The sequence below is a fragment of the Corvus hawaiiensis genome, chromosome 10 (genome assembly GCF_020740725.1).
Source record: "Corvus hawaiiensis isolate bCorHaw1 chromosome 10, bCorHaw1.pri.cur, whole genome shotgun sequence".
NCBI classification, from domain to species: domain Eukaryota; kingdom Metazoa; phylum Chordata; class Aves; order Passeriformes; family Corvidae; genus Corvus; species Corvus hawaiiensis.
The window spans coordinates 11,312,901-11,331,459 of record NC_063222.1 but is presented as its reverse complement, the minus strand read 5'-3'; the positions used below and the strand labels follow the sequence as shown (position 1 = coordinate 11,331,459).

The window sequence follows — 18,559 nt, the reverse complement described above, 5'->3', positions numbered from 1 at the left end:
TTTCTGTGGCTCAAGTGGCTGAACTTCTATCAGCTTTAGCTCTGAGATGAATGAGTTACAGAAGTGTAACACACAGAGGTGTCCTGCATAATGTCTCATTCTTGTTTGCAGACCTTGCTTGTATGTACAAGTTGTTCAGCCGTGTGCCAAATGGTCTGAAGACAATGTGTGAGTGCATGAGCTCATACCTGAGAGAGCAAGGTAAAGCACTGGTTTCTGAAGAGGGAGAAGGAAAGAATCCAGTTGACTACATTCAGGTAGTTAAAGTATTTAACGTCCTTCTCTTCCCCACATTCCCTGTATTAGCAGTTCACCACCTACACAATTTATAAGGTATAGCTTAGTATTGATTCAAAAGGGGTTGTTGTTAATAAGCTAAATTTAAACATTTTTTTAATGTACATTCCCTGAACCTTCAGATATGTTTAGAACTCTTACGTAGTATGTGCTTTCCAAGCAACTTAAGTTTTTGTGCTTTTAGTAGTTGCTTTTAATAAACAACATATTCAGCCTAATTATCTAACTGCTGGGAACTTCTTGGATTTCCCTAAATGCTGTGTCTCCAGAGTGAGTTGTACATCTGCTGGCAAATAGCTTTATAGTGTCCACTTTGTTTAATTTTATGTAACATTAGCTATCAGTGTTTATTGAGGCAAAAATCACATGGCAATATTTCATGGCAAGCTTAACTGTGACTGAGAGATGAGTGTTTATCAGTCATAACAAATTACTCATTCCATTCTCTGTCTGCCTGAGAAACAGAACAGGTCTGCATGTTTAAAGATGTGAGTGTTCTTTCTTGTTCTCTCTCTCACTAAGTGATGTGTACCATTAATTTATAAAGATCACAAAATATGCTTCAGAACTTTTTGTCATCTTTTCTCTTCCATTGTCTCTGAGAAGATGGTTTGAAATTTGCATATAAAGCCTTTAGAGTTCATTGAACCTTAAAGCTGTGTTTCTATAGCTGGAAGATGTTTTGTATTTAATGTGAAGGTGTGTATTCATTAAACATTGAGGTTTTTAAAAATGTGTGGTTCAAGTCCTTGTGTCTGTTCTTAGTGAGAAACATGTAATATTGTATGTCTGTCAGTCTCTGGTGTTCTGTTTGAAAACAGTAACTGCACTAGAACTGGTTACTATTTGAAGAAGCCATTTGAGTATAAAAACATTTTTGATTGGATTATTAATTTTCTGGCAATGCTGAAGAAAACTTCTTACCAGGCTTGAACAAGAATCACCTCTTCAAGGCCTGGTAAAAGGAAGAGAGAATGCCCTTGAAAAAATTATTAGGTGATTAAGGACTCTTACATTTGTGGTGGTGTGATTTAGGAAAAAAAAAAAGGGGGGCGGGGAGGGGTGCAAATGATGTGGAAAATAAGTACCTGGATTACTTTGAAGTAATTTTCACTCCTCATGGGCCTAAAGAGGTATAATAAAAAATTCAACTGAGAAAGATAGATATAGAAACTTAATTATAACGCTGTTATCAAGGTTTCCTGTCACAAAGGCGAAGAGGCTGAGGAAGACTTGCAGCCATACCCATGTGCTTTGGCAGAGCTCAGCCCCTCAGTATGGACCCCAGCATCTCATGAAGATGTCCCAGGGCAGAGATTGACATTCAGTTACTGAAAAACCCCCAAAAAGGTTTATCCACCACTTCCACTGAGGTGATGGAAGCAGAGAGAAATACGTATGAATTGAGAAACCACCTTGCTCTTCTCATCTCAGCCATGTTCACATGAATCTGTCATGGACAATAGCACTAAGGAAACAGACATAGAAGCTGCATTAAACCATCAAGAAAAACAGCTCCGTCATAGCTCAGCACTGCTTCCACAACATGACATCACCCTGAGCATAATTGGTGAGATGATTGCACAAGCATTGCCAGGGGATTAGATTAAAAACTTTGTATAAATAGTTTGAAGGGATGTTGAAATGCTTTTGTAATTCAAGGTACTAATAGTTTCTCCTGTTTAACACCAGGTTGTTCAGATGGTGTACTCCTGGAGAGGAGACATGAGCTAACCTTGGTAAACAGAGAGACAGTGAGATTTACTTTGAATTTAAAATTTCTAATACGCATTAATTAGCCTGTCTAAAGATCATTCCTTTAAGTGAGATGGTGAGTTCCTAAGAAACATTACTACTTCTTTGAGTAATTCTTGAATGGCTTCTTTAAGTAACCGCATATGAATAATTTCTTAAAAACCTAGAGACTTAAATACCATTTAACCTGAACAGTTTTTGCAGGCAGTGGTTGTCCATTACAAATCTAACTCTCAAGTGAAACTTCCTCCCCCTGCCTGCCAAATACTATCTGTTATAACCTTTGTGTGTCATATATACTTAGCAAGGTGCTCAGGTGATTTTAAGATGCTTTCGCCTTCTATATGCAGTTGCTTTAACCCTGGGTGAAGATGGTGCAAACCCTAAAAATGACGCTAGGAGTCCAATGGTTTAGTTCAGAAGAAGTGGTTCAGTTCAGGTTCCTGGTGCTTGTATCCAACTTTCACATGCGCCCAGTGACTCCAAATCAGCAGGAAACACGCGACTGAATAATGCAGAACATGTCCCTGGATTAAATTAGAGGGAAACAAAAACGCTGACAAGTTTAGGCCTGTTGTTGCATTGTGTTTTAGGAAAAACTTGTTGAGTAGCTCTAGGGATGCACTTAATGGGTGCTTAACCTCAGCTTTCCCAGATGCTGTGTTTATGATACTGACTTTGTCTGTGTTGTTTGAAATAGAAAAGGCTTAATGAGTGCAACAAATACCTCCTTTAAGTTGCAGATTCAAAAATACAGGAAATCAACCTGTTTAACAAGGGTGTTTAAAAAGCTTTCTTAATCTGAGAAGTGTATTACAGCAAACTGCACCAGTATTTGACACCAATAATTTAGCCAGTTTATCTGAAAATTGCTTCTATAAGAGATTCATGGCAGCAATAGAAATGTAAAAATGGAAACAAAATTTCAGATAGTTTCTAACGATGCTGAACAGAGAGCATTGCAGAACCTCTGACTGTAGATCTGGTCTTGTCTATTGCCTCATCTATTATTATTGTTTCCCAGCTTACAACTTCATAGCAGTGAAAATGGTTTTGTTGGTTTTTTTTGGGTTTTTTTTGAAAGGGTTTACTGGACTTGAAGAGTAGGTTTGATCGCTTTCTTCAAGAATCTTTCAATAATGATCGGCTCTTCAAGCAGACAATTGCGGGTGACTTTGAGTACTTCCTCAACCTCAACTCCAGGTCTCCAGAGTACCTCTCATTATTTATTGATGATAAGCTGAAAAAGGGAGTCAAGGGAGTAAGTATAAATCAACTCAAAATATCATGCTTTTTGCTGTGTAAACTTGGATTGAATTAAACTAAGCTACTTTTCTAAGAATTATTTTTATATTAAGAGAAATGACAGTACTACCTTAAAAAGGTATGTATAACACATCTGAGCTCATAATACTTCAGATCTAAACTTACAGAAAAATCAGGCACAAGATCTGTGTGGCATGTCACCTCTCTCTGAAGCAGCATACCTAAACTACTTCTAGCAGATGCTTCCTCAAAAAACAGTCGGGTTGTAGTAGATTCTGCAGCTCCCTTCTTTTGAAACCTTACATATAATTTCCTTAAATATATTTATAGTTTGGAAGCTGCTCTCAATATCTAATAATTTCTTTTGAAAATTAATTTGGTTAGGGAAAAGGGTTTGACTTCTCAGCTTTTTACTGTTTTTACATACCAGGGGTCTGTTACCGTATCTGTCATCTAAGTACGTCTGTTGCCTTCAGTCTTTGCTTCTTTCATGTAATTTTCTGAGGTACAGAACCCAGAACTGGACGGATGGTTCAGCTGAGGCTTCAGTTATTCTCAATAAAACTGAATATTAGAGCATGCAACTTACGCTTTGGTAATCAAATAATAAATTGTATTTTTTTATAAAACAAATAATCATTTTATTTGTTGTGGCACTAGACGGGCTTTGCAAAACAAATCTTAAAAGCTTTCATTCCAAATTAACTTTTCATACTCCTAATACTGATTTCTATCAGTGCTTTTTAAAACTTACACAGGAACTTTTAATGTATTTATCAAGGCATTCTACCCATTCAGTGTTTCCCTTCTCCCTTGCTCTTGCCTTTCCCTTCATTTTAGGTTTATTTCTTACTCCACTTTATTAAGTTTGTGCACCGTTCTTTCGGCTGTCAGTCATATGGTGAACCAGTTTTGTTGGTTACTGTTAGACCACCTGCTGCTATGAATTACTTTAAGTATGTAGGTTGTGTAAGACACTTGTGCTGGAAGATTAAAACCCAACAAATTATTTCTTTTACAGCTAACAGAGCAAGAAGTAGAAACTATATTGGATAAGGCAATGGTATTATTCAGGTTTATGCAAGAGAAAGATGTTTTTGAACGCTATTACAAGCAGCACTTGGCAAGAAGACTTCTCACAAACAAGAGTGTTTCAGATGACTCTGAGAAGAATATGATCTCCAAATTAAAGGTAAAACAGTACTTGCTTTCTTTTTAGGGGGTTTTCTCTTTATTTTTTATTTTACATAGATATGGTTTCTTCTGGTTTTACATGAGATGTATAGATAACATTAATCTTGATTGGTGCTAAATACAGAGTTGATTTTGAAAGCCTCAACCGAAAATGCAAAGGGTTTTTCCGAATATTTTCATTGAACTGAAAGGAAGGAAGTACTGAAAAGCCCCTGTGATGAGTGCAATCTAGAAAATAAAATCTTTTTGTATGTTTAAAACTTTTTCAATAATAGGACAACTGCAGTGACTGAATTTGAAGATAAGACTGTGTGTTATCCCAGGTTTTCTGTTATTCACAGTGCAATTTTATTATTGCTTGTGGTGTTGTTTTTTAGTTGCCTCCATCAGCAGACCGGTGATAATACTCAATTCCTTTTTGGTTAAGGAGTTTGGAAAAAAAATACCTTCATATCAGTCTCTAGAAACACATTTTCCTTAGCTGGTTAAATACCAAGAGATGGATTAAATAGACCAAGAGATGGAGAAGAAAGTAAAGCCTAAAGTTGAACAGACCTTAAAGGAAGTTCTATTGCAGCTTCTTCCTAAGTGGCATGACAAATAACTAGAGAACTTCTGAAGCAGAGGGATCCTAAAATCAAACTTCACTGATCCTTAATTTTTATGTTTATATTCTATCAGTGAGTGAAGCCTATTTGTATCAGATTTCTCCAAATTTCTCAGTATTAATTCTTTCTCAATTACCTCTCCACCACTTTTAGCCTGGTGATTCAGAAGGCACACATTTGGAAGATGAATCAGTGGACATGAAGTACCCTCTTAAGAACTGCTGAAGCTAACATGCTTCCTTTTCCATTGTATCACAGTATGGCTTAGAAATGGGCACACAGTCCTGTATGTGCAACTGAAATGCATCAGCTTGTGCACATCTGTCTGTGTGCAGATGTCCCTGATTCTCACGAGGCCTAGGAATCTTGCTGGGTAACCTGCAGACAGCCTTCAAATGAAACAGTCCTAGGACAACAGGAGTTTCCTTGTGATATAAATAGTGTTCATTTCCCTTTACAGTCTTGTGGTCAAAGCAAGTGGAAGTGTATGTCTTGATTTGATTAGCTTTCAGAGTTTTTTTAATATGATATAGAAAGCTAAAACAAAGATACAATAATGGAGAAAAGAGAAGGAAAGCAAGTTAAGAGCTGTGTAGTGTTAGATCTTTATATAAGATAGGAAACTTTTCTAAGATCTGAATGTAATGCAAATGGAAATTCTAGTAAAAGTACAGAAATGTAATTTTGGGGATTTATAAACTAGCTTTAGTCTTGTAGTTTGCCTATCAGAAGCTTTATTTTCATAGTGCTGGTACAACAAATTATTTTGTGTGATTTTAGACTGAATGTGGATGTCAATTCACGTCAAAACTGGAAGGAATGTTCAGGGACATGAGCATCTCAAACACAACGATGGATGAGTTTAGGCAACATCTTCAGGCGACAGGGGTAAGTGCTGGGGTCTGTGTGCTTGTCCTTTAGCTTCAGTACAAACCCTGCACTTCTGTCCACGCTTGTGGTTTTTCATTTGTTCCTAAATGTGTGTGCCGAGAAGGACTTTGTCAGCTTGTGCAGATTGTTCCTTTTACTGTGTTTCTTATGTTATAAACTGTGTTAGCATTGCCTGAAATGCCAGAGTCGGTTCGGAGCTCGATCCACAGCTCGAGTAGCACCAGTTTTGTTCCGTAAAATCCGTGTGCCCAAAGGGCTGGGCCGTGGGTGTGCGGCTCAGCAGCTCTGCCGGGTGGCACCGCCCGGCCGTGCCGTGCTCCAGGGGCCAACTGCCAGCTGCCATGTGTGTTTCCCAAACCCCGCATTGCCAGCAAAGCCGTCTCACTCCCATTCTTCAAAGTTAATCGCCAGTTGTGACGTGTATTTTTTGCTAAGAGCAAGAAAAATACTGCATGCTGCAGGTATTTGCAAAGCACGCCATCTCATATTGAACTTTCCTGACACAATTAATGCCTTTGCTAAAAGCAAAACTGCCATTTTATTGCAAATTTCAAAATTCAGTTTTTCAAATTTTATTGCAAATTGTCAAATATGAATTTAGTTGTTTAATTAGAAAAAATTACACCTTCTTGTAAAAGTAGGCCTCTGGAATATTTTATGGAGACATCATTCTTTTTGAGATACCAATTTACTCTCTCTAAAACACTTTTTTTTTGTACTGATACTCAGCAGCTAACAGTATATAATAAGCAGCCAAGTAATTCCCTGTGTGCAGGTAGGCAGGGTCTGTACATCAAGTCTGTTTGAATTGGTTTCAGAAGTCTGAATGCCAAGAATATTTTCACGGATTTACTCTGTCCAATGTCCCTGGTTGTGCAAGGTGATATGAAATCTTTGCAGTCTTGAGGCAATTGGCTGAAATCCTCTTCATCAGCATACTGTGAATCATCATGAGTAGAACAGCTGCATGTTCTCTAAGTGGATTCAGAAGAGGAGAGGATGTGGATAAAGGTGTTTGTGGACAGGCACCTTTTACTACTGGTTTGTTTGGTTTCCTTGCTTTAGAGGCTAGTCATGTTTTGCTTCTGGAATGCTTGAAATATTAATTTCAATAAAAACTTGTTAGAGGATTCCCATTTTTTAGGTGTCATGCTAGACTTCGACATGCAGAGGGAAAGGGGATTGTGCTAAAGGTCCATGTACTTTACGTGACAGTCTTAAAATGAGTGAGTTAATAAATGATGTCTCTATCTTCTTTTTAGCTATGTACAGCTAAGAAGATTAATTTAAAATGTTAACAGATGTTCTGTTAGGCCTTATTTGAAACTTCACCTTTCTTTTGGCAAGACACCAGTTCATGTGATGGTTGCCTTTTGGTCAACCTAATCGTGTCCTTTTATAGAAATTTCTGGAGTTACTGTTTATGACAGAAGTACATGTGTTTCTATTAGTGTCAGTAATATTTGAGAGGAAATACAGGAAGATTTGGGCCATTTTGTTACTGTTAAATTGCTGGTGATACTGTGTTTTATATGAAATAGTTTGTTCTGCTCCGGTTTGAACAATTTGGGTACCTTGAATGTGTACAGTGCCTCCTAGAGGAGTCAGGCATCTGCTTTTCTCTAAATAATCCTACCTGCAAAGTTTCCTGCTGGATCCTGTATCCTGAGATATAGGCTGTGCCAAGGTCTTTGTAGATGATTGGTTTGCTCTCAGGAAGTGGAAAGCTCAGCACCAGGGAAAGTCCAGGCTAATAGATTGAGAAATTTCTGCAGTGTGTTCCTGGAACATTTGCTGGAGCTCTGTAAAGACTGGATCACTTCAGGGCACTTTCCACTAGTTCATGCTATTTTTATGCTGAAAAGATGTCCTATATAATAAAGTGCTTCCAAAACTTTTTCATGTCACCAACTGCTTAGTACTCTTAATAATGTAAGGTGGGAGACATTCTAAATTAATGCTGTGTTCTGGTCTGGCAAAGACCAAAAAATTTTGGGAAACAGTTGCCATCGCAGCTCAGATGCTTCAGTTCCAGATAAATATATTTTTTGTGTCCTTCTGTCTGCACTGACGGCCTTTTCCCACACTTTGGCTAAAGGAAGAAAACTGTTGAAGCTTGTTTAGGTTTTTCAGAAGTTTCCAGGGCACAGTTGGTTGGTGCACACAGGCATTCAGTACACACAATACAAAAACTCTGCTGTAGTGCATAGGGATGCTACTCTGCTGTTGAATAGTGAAAGTTTCTGAGTTCAGGTGGCAGTTTTTGACCTTCTAAAACATAATATGCTCTATTTCTGTGTAGTGGATTTATATAAGTTGAATATTGTATGCTTTGGTTTTTATTGTTCATGATGTGTGTTCTTTGAAGGTATTGGTTCTACCTCCTAGAGCTGAAAGCAGTCAGTTTTAAGCTTAAAAATGCTCAGCTTAGTTGGGATACCTAGTGGGAATTATGCGTCACTGGTAGCCAGATCTTTACCGTCTGCCAACACATCTTTATAGATCAGCACTTCAGCTGGGACATGTTTCCTCACCAGTGCTGCATATTCACAGTCAGGGCTGTCTTTAAGGAAAGAGGATAGGTGGGCTGTGTTAAAGTGAGTAACTGTTGGCATTACAGTCCACAGGTAAGCTCTCTATGGTTCAACATCAGATATTCAGTATTTCCTCTCTACTTCCAGAGAGTACATTTAGAAAGAGTTACTTTGAAACTGACACATTTAGTGCAAACCAGCTTTATTGCATGTCATCAGAAAACCTATTTAGAAAGATTTGTTGCACGTATTGTAAGTTCTGTTTATGATCACAGATATTTAGTTCTTGATTAAGAATTTATTTTGTTCAATTCTGTATGCTTTTAAATGCCAGAGGGGAATAATGTAGAGGATTTTTGCTGTACCATCTACTCTGACAGTGATAAATTAATTTATTTGTCTGGTTTTGTAAAAAGAATGTTGACAGATACATCTGTTTCTTTCGTAGTTAGAAAAAATTCCAAGCATTTTACACTGATATAGAAAAAGTCGTGAAACATGGTCTTGTTTTAAAATAGTGTATGTTTTCTTCCAATTACCCTTAGGTCTCATTAGGAGGTGTTGATCTCACAGTGCGTGTCCTCACAACAGGTTACTGGCCTACCCAGTCAGCCACACCAAAGTGCAACATCCCTCCAGCTCCCAGACATGCTTTTGAAATATTTAGAAGGTATGTATTAAAACAGATTTTTAGGTAGTTTCTTCTTTTGAGAAGAAACTTTTTAAACTTGCCTGTACAGATTTTTTTTTTTTTCACGTGTACAGATTTTTTTAACAGTTTTACTGTTAAAGATGTGCTGACAAACTGCTCTTCTTTAGCTCATGTGAAAATTGGAGAATGCAATGCTTGATGTTTTGGGAGATTTTAAATAGAATTCTGGCAAAAGTTAATGTTTTGAAAAAGCGGAAGGTTATAAATGTTTTAAGAATGTCCTCAATAGCTCAAAAAGGCTATGTAACTTTTTAAAGGTATTTATTCTTCAATACAAAATGTGAACTATATATTATTTTCAATTCAATTCTATTACAGATTTTATTTAGCCAAACACAGTGGGCGACAGCTGACACTCCAGCATCACATGGGCTCTGCAGATCTCAATGCCACTTTCTATGGGCCTGTTAAAAAGGTAGGAAATCAAGATTATGTAAATATTGTATCTCTTTTTAAAAGTAAACAAATGCATATTTTTTAGTAACTTCAGAATTCTGTAAAATAAAAGCAAGCCCATTGAGAATGTAAGGATGAGAAAAAGATGCCTTCCATCAGCCTTATAGTCTGATTCTTTCTTTGTAGCAGTTTTGCTTTGACTTTTTTCCCTCCCCCCAAATCTAATTTGAATGCATCGCTCAGCATTACTTGTAGAAAAGTAGTAAATGTGATCTTGAAGGGACGTCAATGGTTTGAGTGGTTTGGGTTTTTTGACTGGGTTTTTTTAGTCAAAAGTGAAAAGAAATTTGTTAAGAGTTTTTTTGCTAAGCCAATTTCAGCCTGCTTTTCCTATGCAGAGTGCAGTGTAGACAGCATTTTTTCAAAAACAAGATTCTAAGCAGAGTTTATATAACTACAATGCTTAATTTGTATGCATACAAGAAAGGAATTTCATAGTGATTAGACCAGTACTAAAATCCCATGTTACAGCTAGTAATGGCATGATGCTTGGGAATGTAAGAGGCAATCCAAAACGAAAACAAAATTCTTATAACAAAGTATTAATAATAACATGCATTTGTGAGGATGTTGAAATTGTGTTTCTGTAGGATAAATATGTTGGTAACTTTAAGCATAAGAAAACTTGGAGGGTGGGCAAGTAGTGAAACAGGGGCCGCAGAGGTGGTGGAGTCTCCATCCTTAGCAATGGTCAGTATTTGACTGGTGGCTGTTGATAGCCTGGCCTGGAGTGGTGGCTGGACCACAGGACCTCCAGATGAGCCTCTGACCTCAATCCTCCTGGCATTGTGAGGCAGCTACTGGAGGAACATCCTGGTTATGCCCCCAGGTGGTTGCTTTTCTGTCGCTTCTGTAGGCTGATCTCCTAGAGAAATTTTTCATAATTTAAGTTTCATCTTACCAGGATAAAACATTTTTGAGTTAAGAATAATCTAATAGTAGTTTTGGAATTTTAAAATAGGAAGATGGCTCAGAAGTTGGTGTAGGAGGTGCCCAAGTAACTGGCTCAAATACACGGAAGCACATATTGCAAGTCTCCACTTTCCAGATGACAATATTAATGCTATTTAACAACAGAGAAAAATACACATTTGAGGTAAGTGGTGTGGGTTTCTTACCTGATTCTAAATAACTGTTTTAGGCATTTTCTTGTCCTCTTCGAAGATCAGGTACCTGTCATTCTATTTGAGTATGGATCAGGCCAATAAACGCAAGAAGCAGATCATTAGCAATGCACCTGGGAAGCAGTTCTAGGGGAGGAAATTATTTGGAAGCAGAAGGTTTCAGAAATGTTTGAGAATTGTGAGTGTGGTTGTTCTAGGCCATTGAGCTGTAGAAAAGCTGAAGTTGAAATGCAGTAGGTGGCTCCATTTCCTCATTTTGTCTTTGAGAAACTGGATTTAGAGGCCAAAGGGTGGAGAGGGGTTTGTATCTTGGCTTCCTGAATACCTAAGTAAAATTGGCAGGCTGGACTGAGCTGGAGGATGAATCAAAGAACTTTCAGCCCTTCTCTGAGCTGATCAGCCAGAAAGGACAGTGAAGAAGGGTCTGGAGAGATTCTTAACAAGGAGACTAGAGGGGTGTTGCTGGGGAAGGCTGGCATGTCAGCTAAAAGATGATGATGAAGAAGAAGACCTTAGGAGTGGAGGAGTATCATGTGCTTTGTTGTGTGAACATTGTATTGTTAATTTTAATTGATAGTTTTGTTTTAGACATTATCTTCTGTTTGAGAGGCCATTGGCAGCCTTGAAAAGTAGTATGGGTGCAGTTTGAAACACAGTAGATTTCCAGGTTTTCTCATCTGCTCTTGACTGTGCTATGCATAGTAATCATTTGCCTTTATGTTTGGATTGTGTTTTCAGCTTATTTGGCACACTTCTAGCTTGTTAATAAAGCAGTTTCTTTGAAATGGTCTCAGTAGTGATTAAAGAAGGCAGGATTTGATAAGAGATTACTAATAAACTACTGATAATTTAAAACATTATTTTAGAACACGAAGTCCTGTGTGTTGTGAAATCTGTTGCAGGAGCATTACAGCTTTGAGTACTTTGCAGAATATTTGAGGGAGTGAAAACAAGGAGGGAGACTTTACGGCTCATTTTTTTTCTTGAAGCTGATTCTAAAATTGGGCTGGTGGCTGCCTTATTCCACCAAATTGCAGGCTTAATGAGTAGTAGAGCCTTACCCATCTATGAATAAATAACACTTGGTAGAGCAGGGAAAAATACAATTTTTAATACATGCTCTTAATTATACTTTATTTTACCAAGACCAGATGATAGAGAAATCTGTCCATCTGCTTTTAAGTTGTGTGTTTTGTTTATTTCTGGTTTGGGAGTTCTTAAGCTCTCCCTTTGTGTCCCGCTTGAACTAAAACATTAAGGAGGCATATTTGTGTTGTTTGGTTTCTTTGGTGAAGTGTGTGGGAGTTGTCTTTAACTCCAGCCAAGAAAGGTTATGAAAACTTTGGAGGAGAAGGAATTTTATCTTTGTTCATTGATTATTGAATACCCTGATTAACTGCTGAGTGCTGGGCAACCGTTCCTTCTCTGTTGTGTCAAATTAGTGCTTTCAGTGCAGCAGAGCATGTGAGCTGACTTGTGTGTGCTTGTGTATCCTAAAACTGTCTGATACATAAGTGTTTCTGCAGATTTACAGCTCAACAGATTCATTTGAAGTTGCCTTCGCAGCTGAACAGACTTTGCTGTTTTATTTTGCATTCAGTGTGATTATCGATTGTAAACTTGATAAGATCCTCATAATAATCCTAATAGCCATTAGGCCATGTGATTGAAGAAAAAATGGGATACTGATAATGCAAAAATTATCCATAAAATGTTATGGAAACTTTAAAGATTGTTGCATAAAAAAAATTCTTCACGATAAATATATGAATTTATTGTATTACTGTACAGCAACGTTTTATTTGTATATGCAAAATAACTGTTGGCCACATAGGCTAATGCTGCTGAAGTGGAAGAGGAATGACCTTCATTCAAGCCTTCAAAGAATGCTAATTTTTTTCTAAGAATTCAATTCTTCTAATCAAGTCTCATGTAATAACATATTTTTCAGTTGATTTACATTGCAGCTCAGTATTTTAAAAGGTGAAATGCACACTTTTTGTAATAACATGAGAAATAAGGGTGGTTCTTTATGTTTAACAAATAAGAAATACAAATGTGACTGTAGTAGAAGTTAGGTTGTGGAATAATTCCACAAAAGTGAGAGATTAGAACTGTAAATTAGGCTACCTGTTTCATCTTTTGCTGATGTCTGCTTTGGAAGGCACACAAGTTGAAGTCTGTAAATAAAACTAAAAATACTTTTTATTATTTCAACAAAATGACAAAATTCTTTTCCTTCTGATTTTTCTGCACATTTTGATTCTGTTTTCTTGTGTAGAACTGACAGAGTTCATACCTAGAATGATCTCTTTTGTAGCCTCCAGATAGAGCTCACTTGGTAATATTTTAGCACTGAGATTGTGTAATCAACACTACTCCTGTGCATGAATCTAATGTGGTCTTTAAAATAAGGCATTCTTGGAGATGGGGAAGAAATGCACATTTCTCACTGCTACATCAAATATCTTCAGAAAAATATGTTTAGGAAAACTTTTTGCTACAGGCTGAAGGAAACAGCACAGGAACATCTGTTATCCCCATTTACATTCATAACCATTTTTTTTTTTATTCAGCTCGAAATTTTTGGCTCCTTCTGAGGCAGCATATTGCAGTACAGTTCTTTGTGGTCCTTACTTTAATGCTGGCTTATAAATTCTAAAAGTGAAATGGTTTGAGTGCGTTCATGGCTCAGCTGGAATGCTGCAGAGTGAAGTACAATAGCAAATACACAGTGGTTTATATAAGGACGGGTAGCATGAAACCCCACTCAATTTTCCTTTTGGCTCTTTATTTCATTTTTGTTAAAAGCAGAGTATATATATGGCCTTGTAGAACTGATTCAGTTTTGAAAGGATTAATTTTAATTGTTGAGCAAAAGTCAAAGTTTGGCAATCTGCACGTCACTGGCATTACATCATTAATAAGCTGGGGTTGGTTTGTAGCCTTTAAGGCTTTACATTTATATAAGCTCTGAAACCTGGCACCTTCCCTTGGTTTCTTAAATTTTATGCTGATCAGTCCATTTCAGAAAGACTTTTTTGTTGTGACCATGTAAAGGATTATAGCTTCTTGGGATATTTTTTTAATGCTACTTTGTGCTGAATCTAAAAAAAAAAGTATGAAGGTGACAGCTGTGTTTTAAATAAAACAGCAAAGGAAGAAATAGTAACTTTCTATGAGCAGCTTGGGAAGAGACATTTTGATACTAGCAAATAGTTAAAATATGTGGATATTCACAATTTATTTCAAATATGTAAGTATTTCTGAGTGCATTATGCTAAGAATACTCTTAAGACCATTTTAGTATTTCCAAATCACCTCTAAGCAGGAGGTACCAAAAATTCTGAATTTTTAAAATTTTGGACTTAGTGATTTTATTCTTTTTACCTCGTTCCAGTTAACTTGACCTTATGTCAAAAACAGTTTCATGTAAAGTCAACACTCTGTGTGTAGTGTTTGGTCGAGTTGAAAAATAATGCCTATTTTGTCTGAGCCTTGGCATCACAGAGAAATTATTTTTATTGCATGTTGTCCGTGGTGGATGACAACAGAAAAGTGGCTGTTTTTTCTGGGTTGATTTAGAAAATTTAGAAAAAAAATTCTTGAGTATACTCAAGAAATAACATTATTTGATAGAATTTAGTTTGATTTTTCTGGTCACTCTTTAAAGAACTTGTTAAAAGTTCTTTATAGTTCTTTACGGATCTTAGCATTTTGATCACTTGGAGTTGTTACTGCTCTTTTTAACTTAAGGTCATCACATGGACTTGTGTGCCATGAGAATCAGGAATTTATGGGGACAGTGTAAGGGCTTGATACTGCCCTTGGAACCAAAGCTGGGGAAGCTGAGACAGTATTTGCTCTTGTGGACAGCTGCATGTCTGCGAGGTTTGTTTTTTCTCTTTAGCAGCTATGAGTCCCTCAAGAGTCTGAATGGGAATGTGAAATCAGAAGTGTCTGCAGTTTCCTCAGGCTAGAAAAAGGAAGAAAAGAGATGAGGAAAAATGAACTTTTACTGAATGGGAGCTCAGTAAACACTTTAGGTCTGAGAGAGCAACATAGTTGGCCTTCTCTTAGAGCATATTAAAGCATCATTCTGCATCCAGTGTAATTTATTTACTAGCTCATGACCACTGGTGACTTGCCTAACATCCATTTCTCAGCTGACTCTTAAGAACACTGACAGAGGTGCACCAGGTTATGTACGTGTTTTTACAAACAGTCTTCAAAGTTCGTATGTTTGCTGCACTATAATAGGGTCTTTTTGTATTTCACCTGGAGAAGTCCTAGCGAAAGGCATCTGGGCTGTAAATAAGTTGAGTTATTTAGAAAGGAAGTATGATGAATCTAGAGTATTTCTATGCTACAGTGAAACCAGACATTGTTTGCTCTATTTGTAAAGATCTTCTTTTCAACAGCATGGCTGAATGCAAAAGCATTTGTGCAGCTCTTGGTCAGGAATGGTCATGAACGTCATGGATGTTTTCCATTACTGAGTTAGTCAGAAGGTTTGGTTTCACCCTGTTCAACAAACCTCGGAAACAGTTAACAAATCCTTTCAGCCCTCTCAGAAATTGCAGGGAAATGGAACAGCTGATAATTCATTCTTCTCCTTTCAGCTCATGGCGTTGTTCATTTGACAGAATTCACTGTCTGTGCACTGACCCAGGTGGATCATTTTGCACAGTACCAACTGAGACCTTGCTGCTGAACGAGTTCTTACCCTTCAAGTGCCACAACTGTCACAGTATTACTTTTTTAAGCAGTCCCTGATGTTGTTTGCAGCAGGTGATACTTGTGCCACAGCCATAAGCTAACTAAGTATTCTTCTTTAGGAAATTCAACAAGAAACTGATATCCCCGAAAGAGAACTGGTTAGAGCCCTACAGTCCCTTGCATGTGGCAAACCAACACAACGTGTTCTCACAAAAGAGCCTAAATCAAAAGAAATAGAAAATGGTCATATATTTACAGTGAATGATCAGTTCACATCTAAACTACACAGAGTCAAGATTCAGACGGGTAAGTGAGCTTTATATTCTACTCTCTTGCAGTCCCAAAACTGCCTTAAAATTTTCAAATTATCTTTTACAGGTTTGATGTCCATAGAAGTGAAAGGAAGAGAGATTTTTTTTTTTTCTTGATGATTAGTTGCATCAAAATGAAAATTCAAATACCAAGAAAAGTGTGGAAGTCAGTTAAGCCTTTTACTTTACAAAATTTGTAATTATCTCTTACAGGAAATACTGAAAGAAAAATAAAATTCAAATTAAATAATAAAATGAAAAATAAGCTACTGATTGATTCAGAAATAGGAAAATTGCCTCATATGTTGCTGTACTGCTGTGAAATGAGTGATGTTTTTAGCCCATGATACAATAGCCATTTTCAAGTACCAGGTAGCTTATAATGGTTTTGGGCAATGATTTGGGCTGAACAAATAAGGGAAGCGAAGTGTATAATACCACTTCATTAGCTTATGGAAGTGCTGGTGCTTGTGCCTGTAAGCAGATTTGAGTACTGTTCAAATTTTAACATAGTAGTAATTAAATAATAGTTTGTTATCTTGTCAGTCGCTATCAAAATATACCAGAAAGTGTTAATATGTTCTTGTAGCTGGTTTTCATTTAAAAAAAAACATCGACTTTGAGAATGTCAAAACTCACAAAAATATAACTTGATGTCTAGATGAAATAAATAGTGAAGCTAACACACAATGAAATAATTGTTAATTTTGCTAACATTATTTACATTCTCCATTTTCTTTAAGTTGCTGCCAAACAAGGAGAATCTGATCCAGAAAGGAAAGAAACAAGGCAGAAGGTAGATGATGACAGAAAACATGAGATAGAAGCTGCTATAGTTCGGATAATGAAATCTAGAAAGAAGATGCAACACAACGTGCTAGTAGCAGAGGTATGCTTGTACAGAGGTTGCTTTTGCTAGTAACTCATCAAAGTTACACAGCTCTCGCTAACATGATGCTGAAAGGCTTTTGAGGGATACTGTATTTAACCCATCCATTCTTTTCTCCCTGTCTGAAGACACACCTAAATCCTTACCCTTCACTTTAGGATGTACTCACAGGATATCTAATTTTCCTTCCTACTTTTAGTGCTGTTATGATGTTAAATTCCTTGAAAAGCAAACCACTGTGCTTAACATTATTTTTTGCTTTGATCTTGTTACTGACTCTTGGGTCCAGGTTTGAGAGATTTGAGTTCTTAGCAGACAAACAGTCCTGCTGCTCTTCACTCCTAAGCTCACACAGCTCCAGGACGTTACATGTTTTGCACTCCTGAACTCCCTTAGAGCTGTGAAATTGGGAGCAATCTCAGGTTGTGACCATGCCTCTGTAGAGCTTTGAATCATACCCCAACATGAGCAAGCAAGTGGAGGGATGGTCAGAAGCCTGCAGGCTGCTTTTTATGCTTCATAGTTGTCACCATCTCTGTCTTAATACATTTTTCTGTTTGTTGTGTTCTGTTAGGATGCTTCAAGATCTTACTTGTGCTGTGATCTTATATTGTCGGGTTTTATTTTGTTTTAGGTAACTCAGCAGCTGAAGGCCCGATTCTTACCAAGTCCAGTTGTTATTAAAAAGCGTATTGAAGGACTTATTGAGAGAGAATATTTGGCACGAACACCTGAGGATCGCAAAGTATACACTTACGTAGCATAAAATGCGTTCAGAAAATTTGATTTATTCTTGGACTATACTCTTCGCATGAACTGGGAAGTTCTTTTAAATCATTAATATTAAGACGACCATCTTCTCTATTAAATTACAATACATGTTCTAGACCATTCAGATCAAGCCTTTTACTCCTTTTGAGAGTTTTTGACATGAATTAATTGAGCTTCAGGCTTTTCAACGTTATCCCTGTAGAGATCATCCTTACAATTCTTCGGGAAATGTGAATGTGCCGCGTTTGTTTTCAATACTGTATGAAAACAGAGAAATAAAAATGACTTTAGAAAATACAGCTCATTTAAAAAAATAAATTTGTTGGAATTTCATTTCCCCAGATCTTCAGTGTTGATGTAAATGTGTTTCTGTAGTGTTGCTTAGCACTTCGCGCATTGTATAAGTTGGGTTTAAAAGAAACCACAAGTGGTAAGGCAAAATTCCCACTTATCTTGCTCTGCTTCAAATGTTTCTTTAACTAGACATGTTTAATTTAAATACTTGCTAATAATTTTTTGAAGACCCGAGAAGACAACTTGAGCATGTTTCACTCTTCCAGTTGCACTCACTGTTCCAACAACATGAATCAGGAACTTCTGGGGGCTCAGAAAAGACCGTAATAATTTTGGCTTTCCCTTCTGTAATTTGAGTTCTTCTAAATTAAACTCTATATTGATTAGGTTTGTTCTGGTTTCTTTATAGGAAAAAGGACAAGATTTTAGTGTGTATAAACTGTATAATAATTTTTGCTGTTGTACTCACTGCTGATGGTGGATTGTACAGGGCGATGTTTTTATTTCACTAAATGTAGACAAAATAAATTTAAAATAAATGGACTTAGTGTACACAAACAACTAACTCAAGTGTGTTAGAGTACAGGGTTGACAATCTTTTGGAACTAAATACTGTCCCCTGGGGAAATGTACTGGGATTATATTTTGTTAATAAACATCATAGATGGATCTGTAGCCCCAGGGCTCCCCATCATAAGTGCATATTTCAGGAGATTAAAGTGAAGTCAGCATGCACTA

At 37.0% G+C, this 18,559-nt stretch overlaps 1 protein-coding gene across 1 annotated transcript in view; it reads left to right on the top strand.

Moving 5' to 3' along the window:
• CUL3 (cullin 3) overlaps window positions 1-18,382 on the top strand; it is a 56,497-nt gene extending 38,115 nt beyond the window's left edge. The window contains exons 7-16 of the mRNA XM_048314360.1: window positions 112-257; window positions 3,137-3,313; window positions 4,340-4,510; window positions 5,901-6,008; window positions 9,091-9,215; window positions 9,576-9,672; window positions 10,675-10,809; window positions 15,676-15,862; window positions 16,611-16,756; window positions 17,391-18,382. Of these exons, the coding sequence (XP_048170317.1) occupies window positions 112-257; window positions 3,137-3,313; window positions 4,340-4,510; window positions 5,901-6,008; window positions 9,091-9,215; window positions 9,576-9,672; window positions 10,675-10,809; window positions 15,676-15,862; window positions 16,611-16,756; window positions 17,391-17,522 (1,424 nt within the window). The 3' untranslated portion in view covers window positions 17,523-18,382. The remainder of the gene's footprint in view (window positions 1-111; window positions 258-3,136; window positions 3,314-4,339; window positions 4,511-5,900; window positions 6,009-9,090; window positions 9,216-9,575; window positions 9,673-10,674; window positions 10,810-15,675; window positions 15,863-16,610; window positions 16,757-17,390) is intronic.
• Window positions 18,383-18,559: the final 177 nt, after the last annotated feature.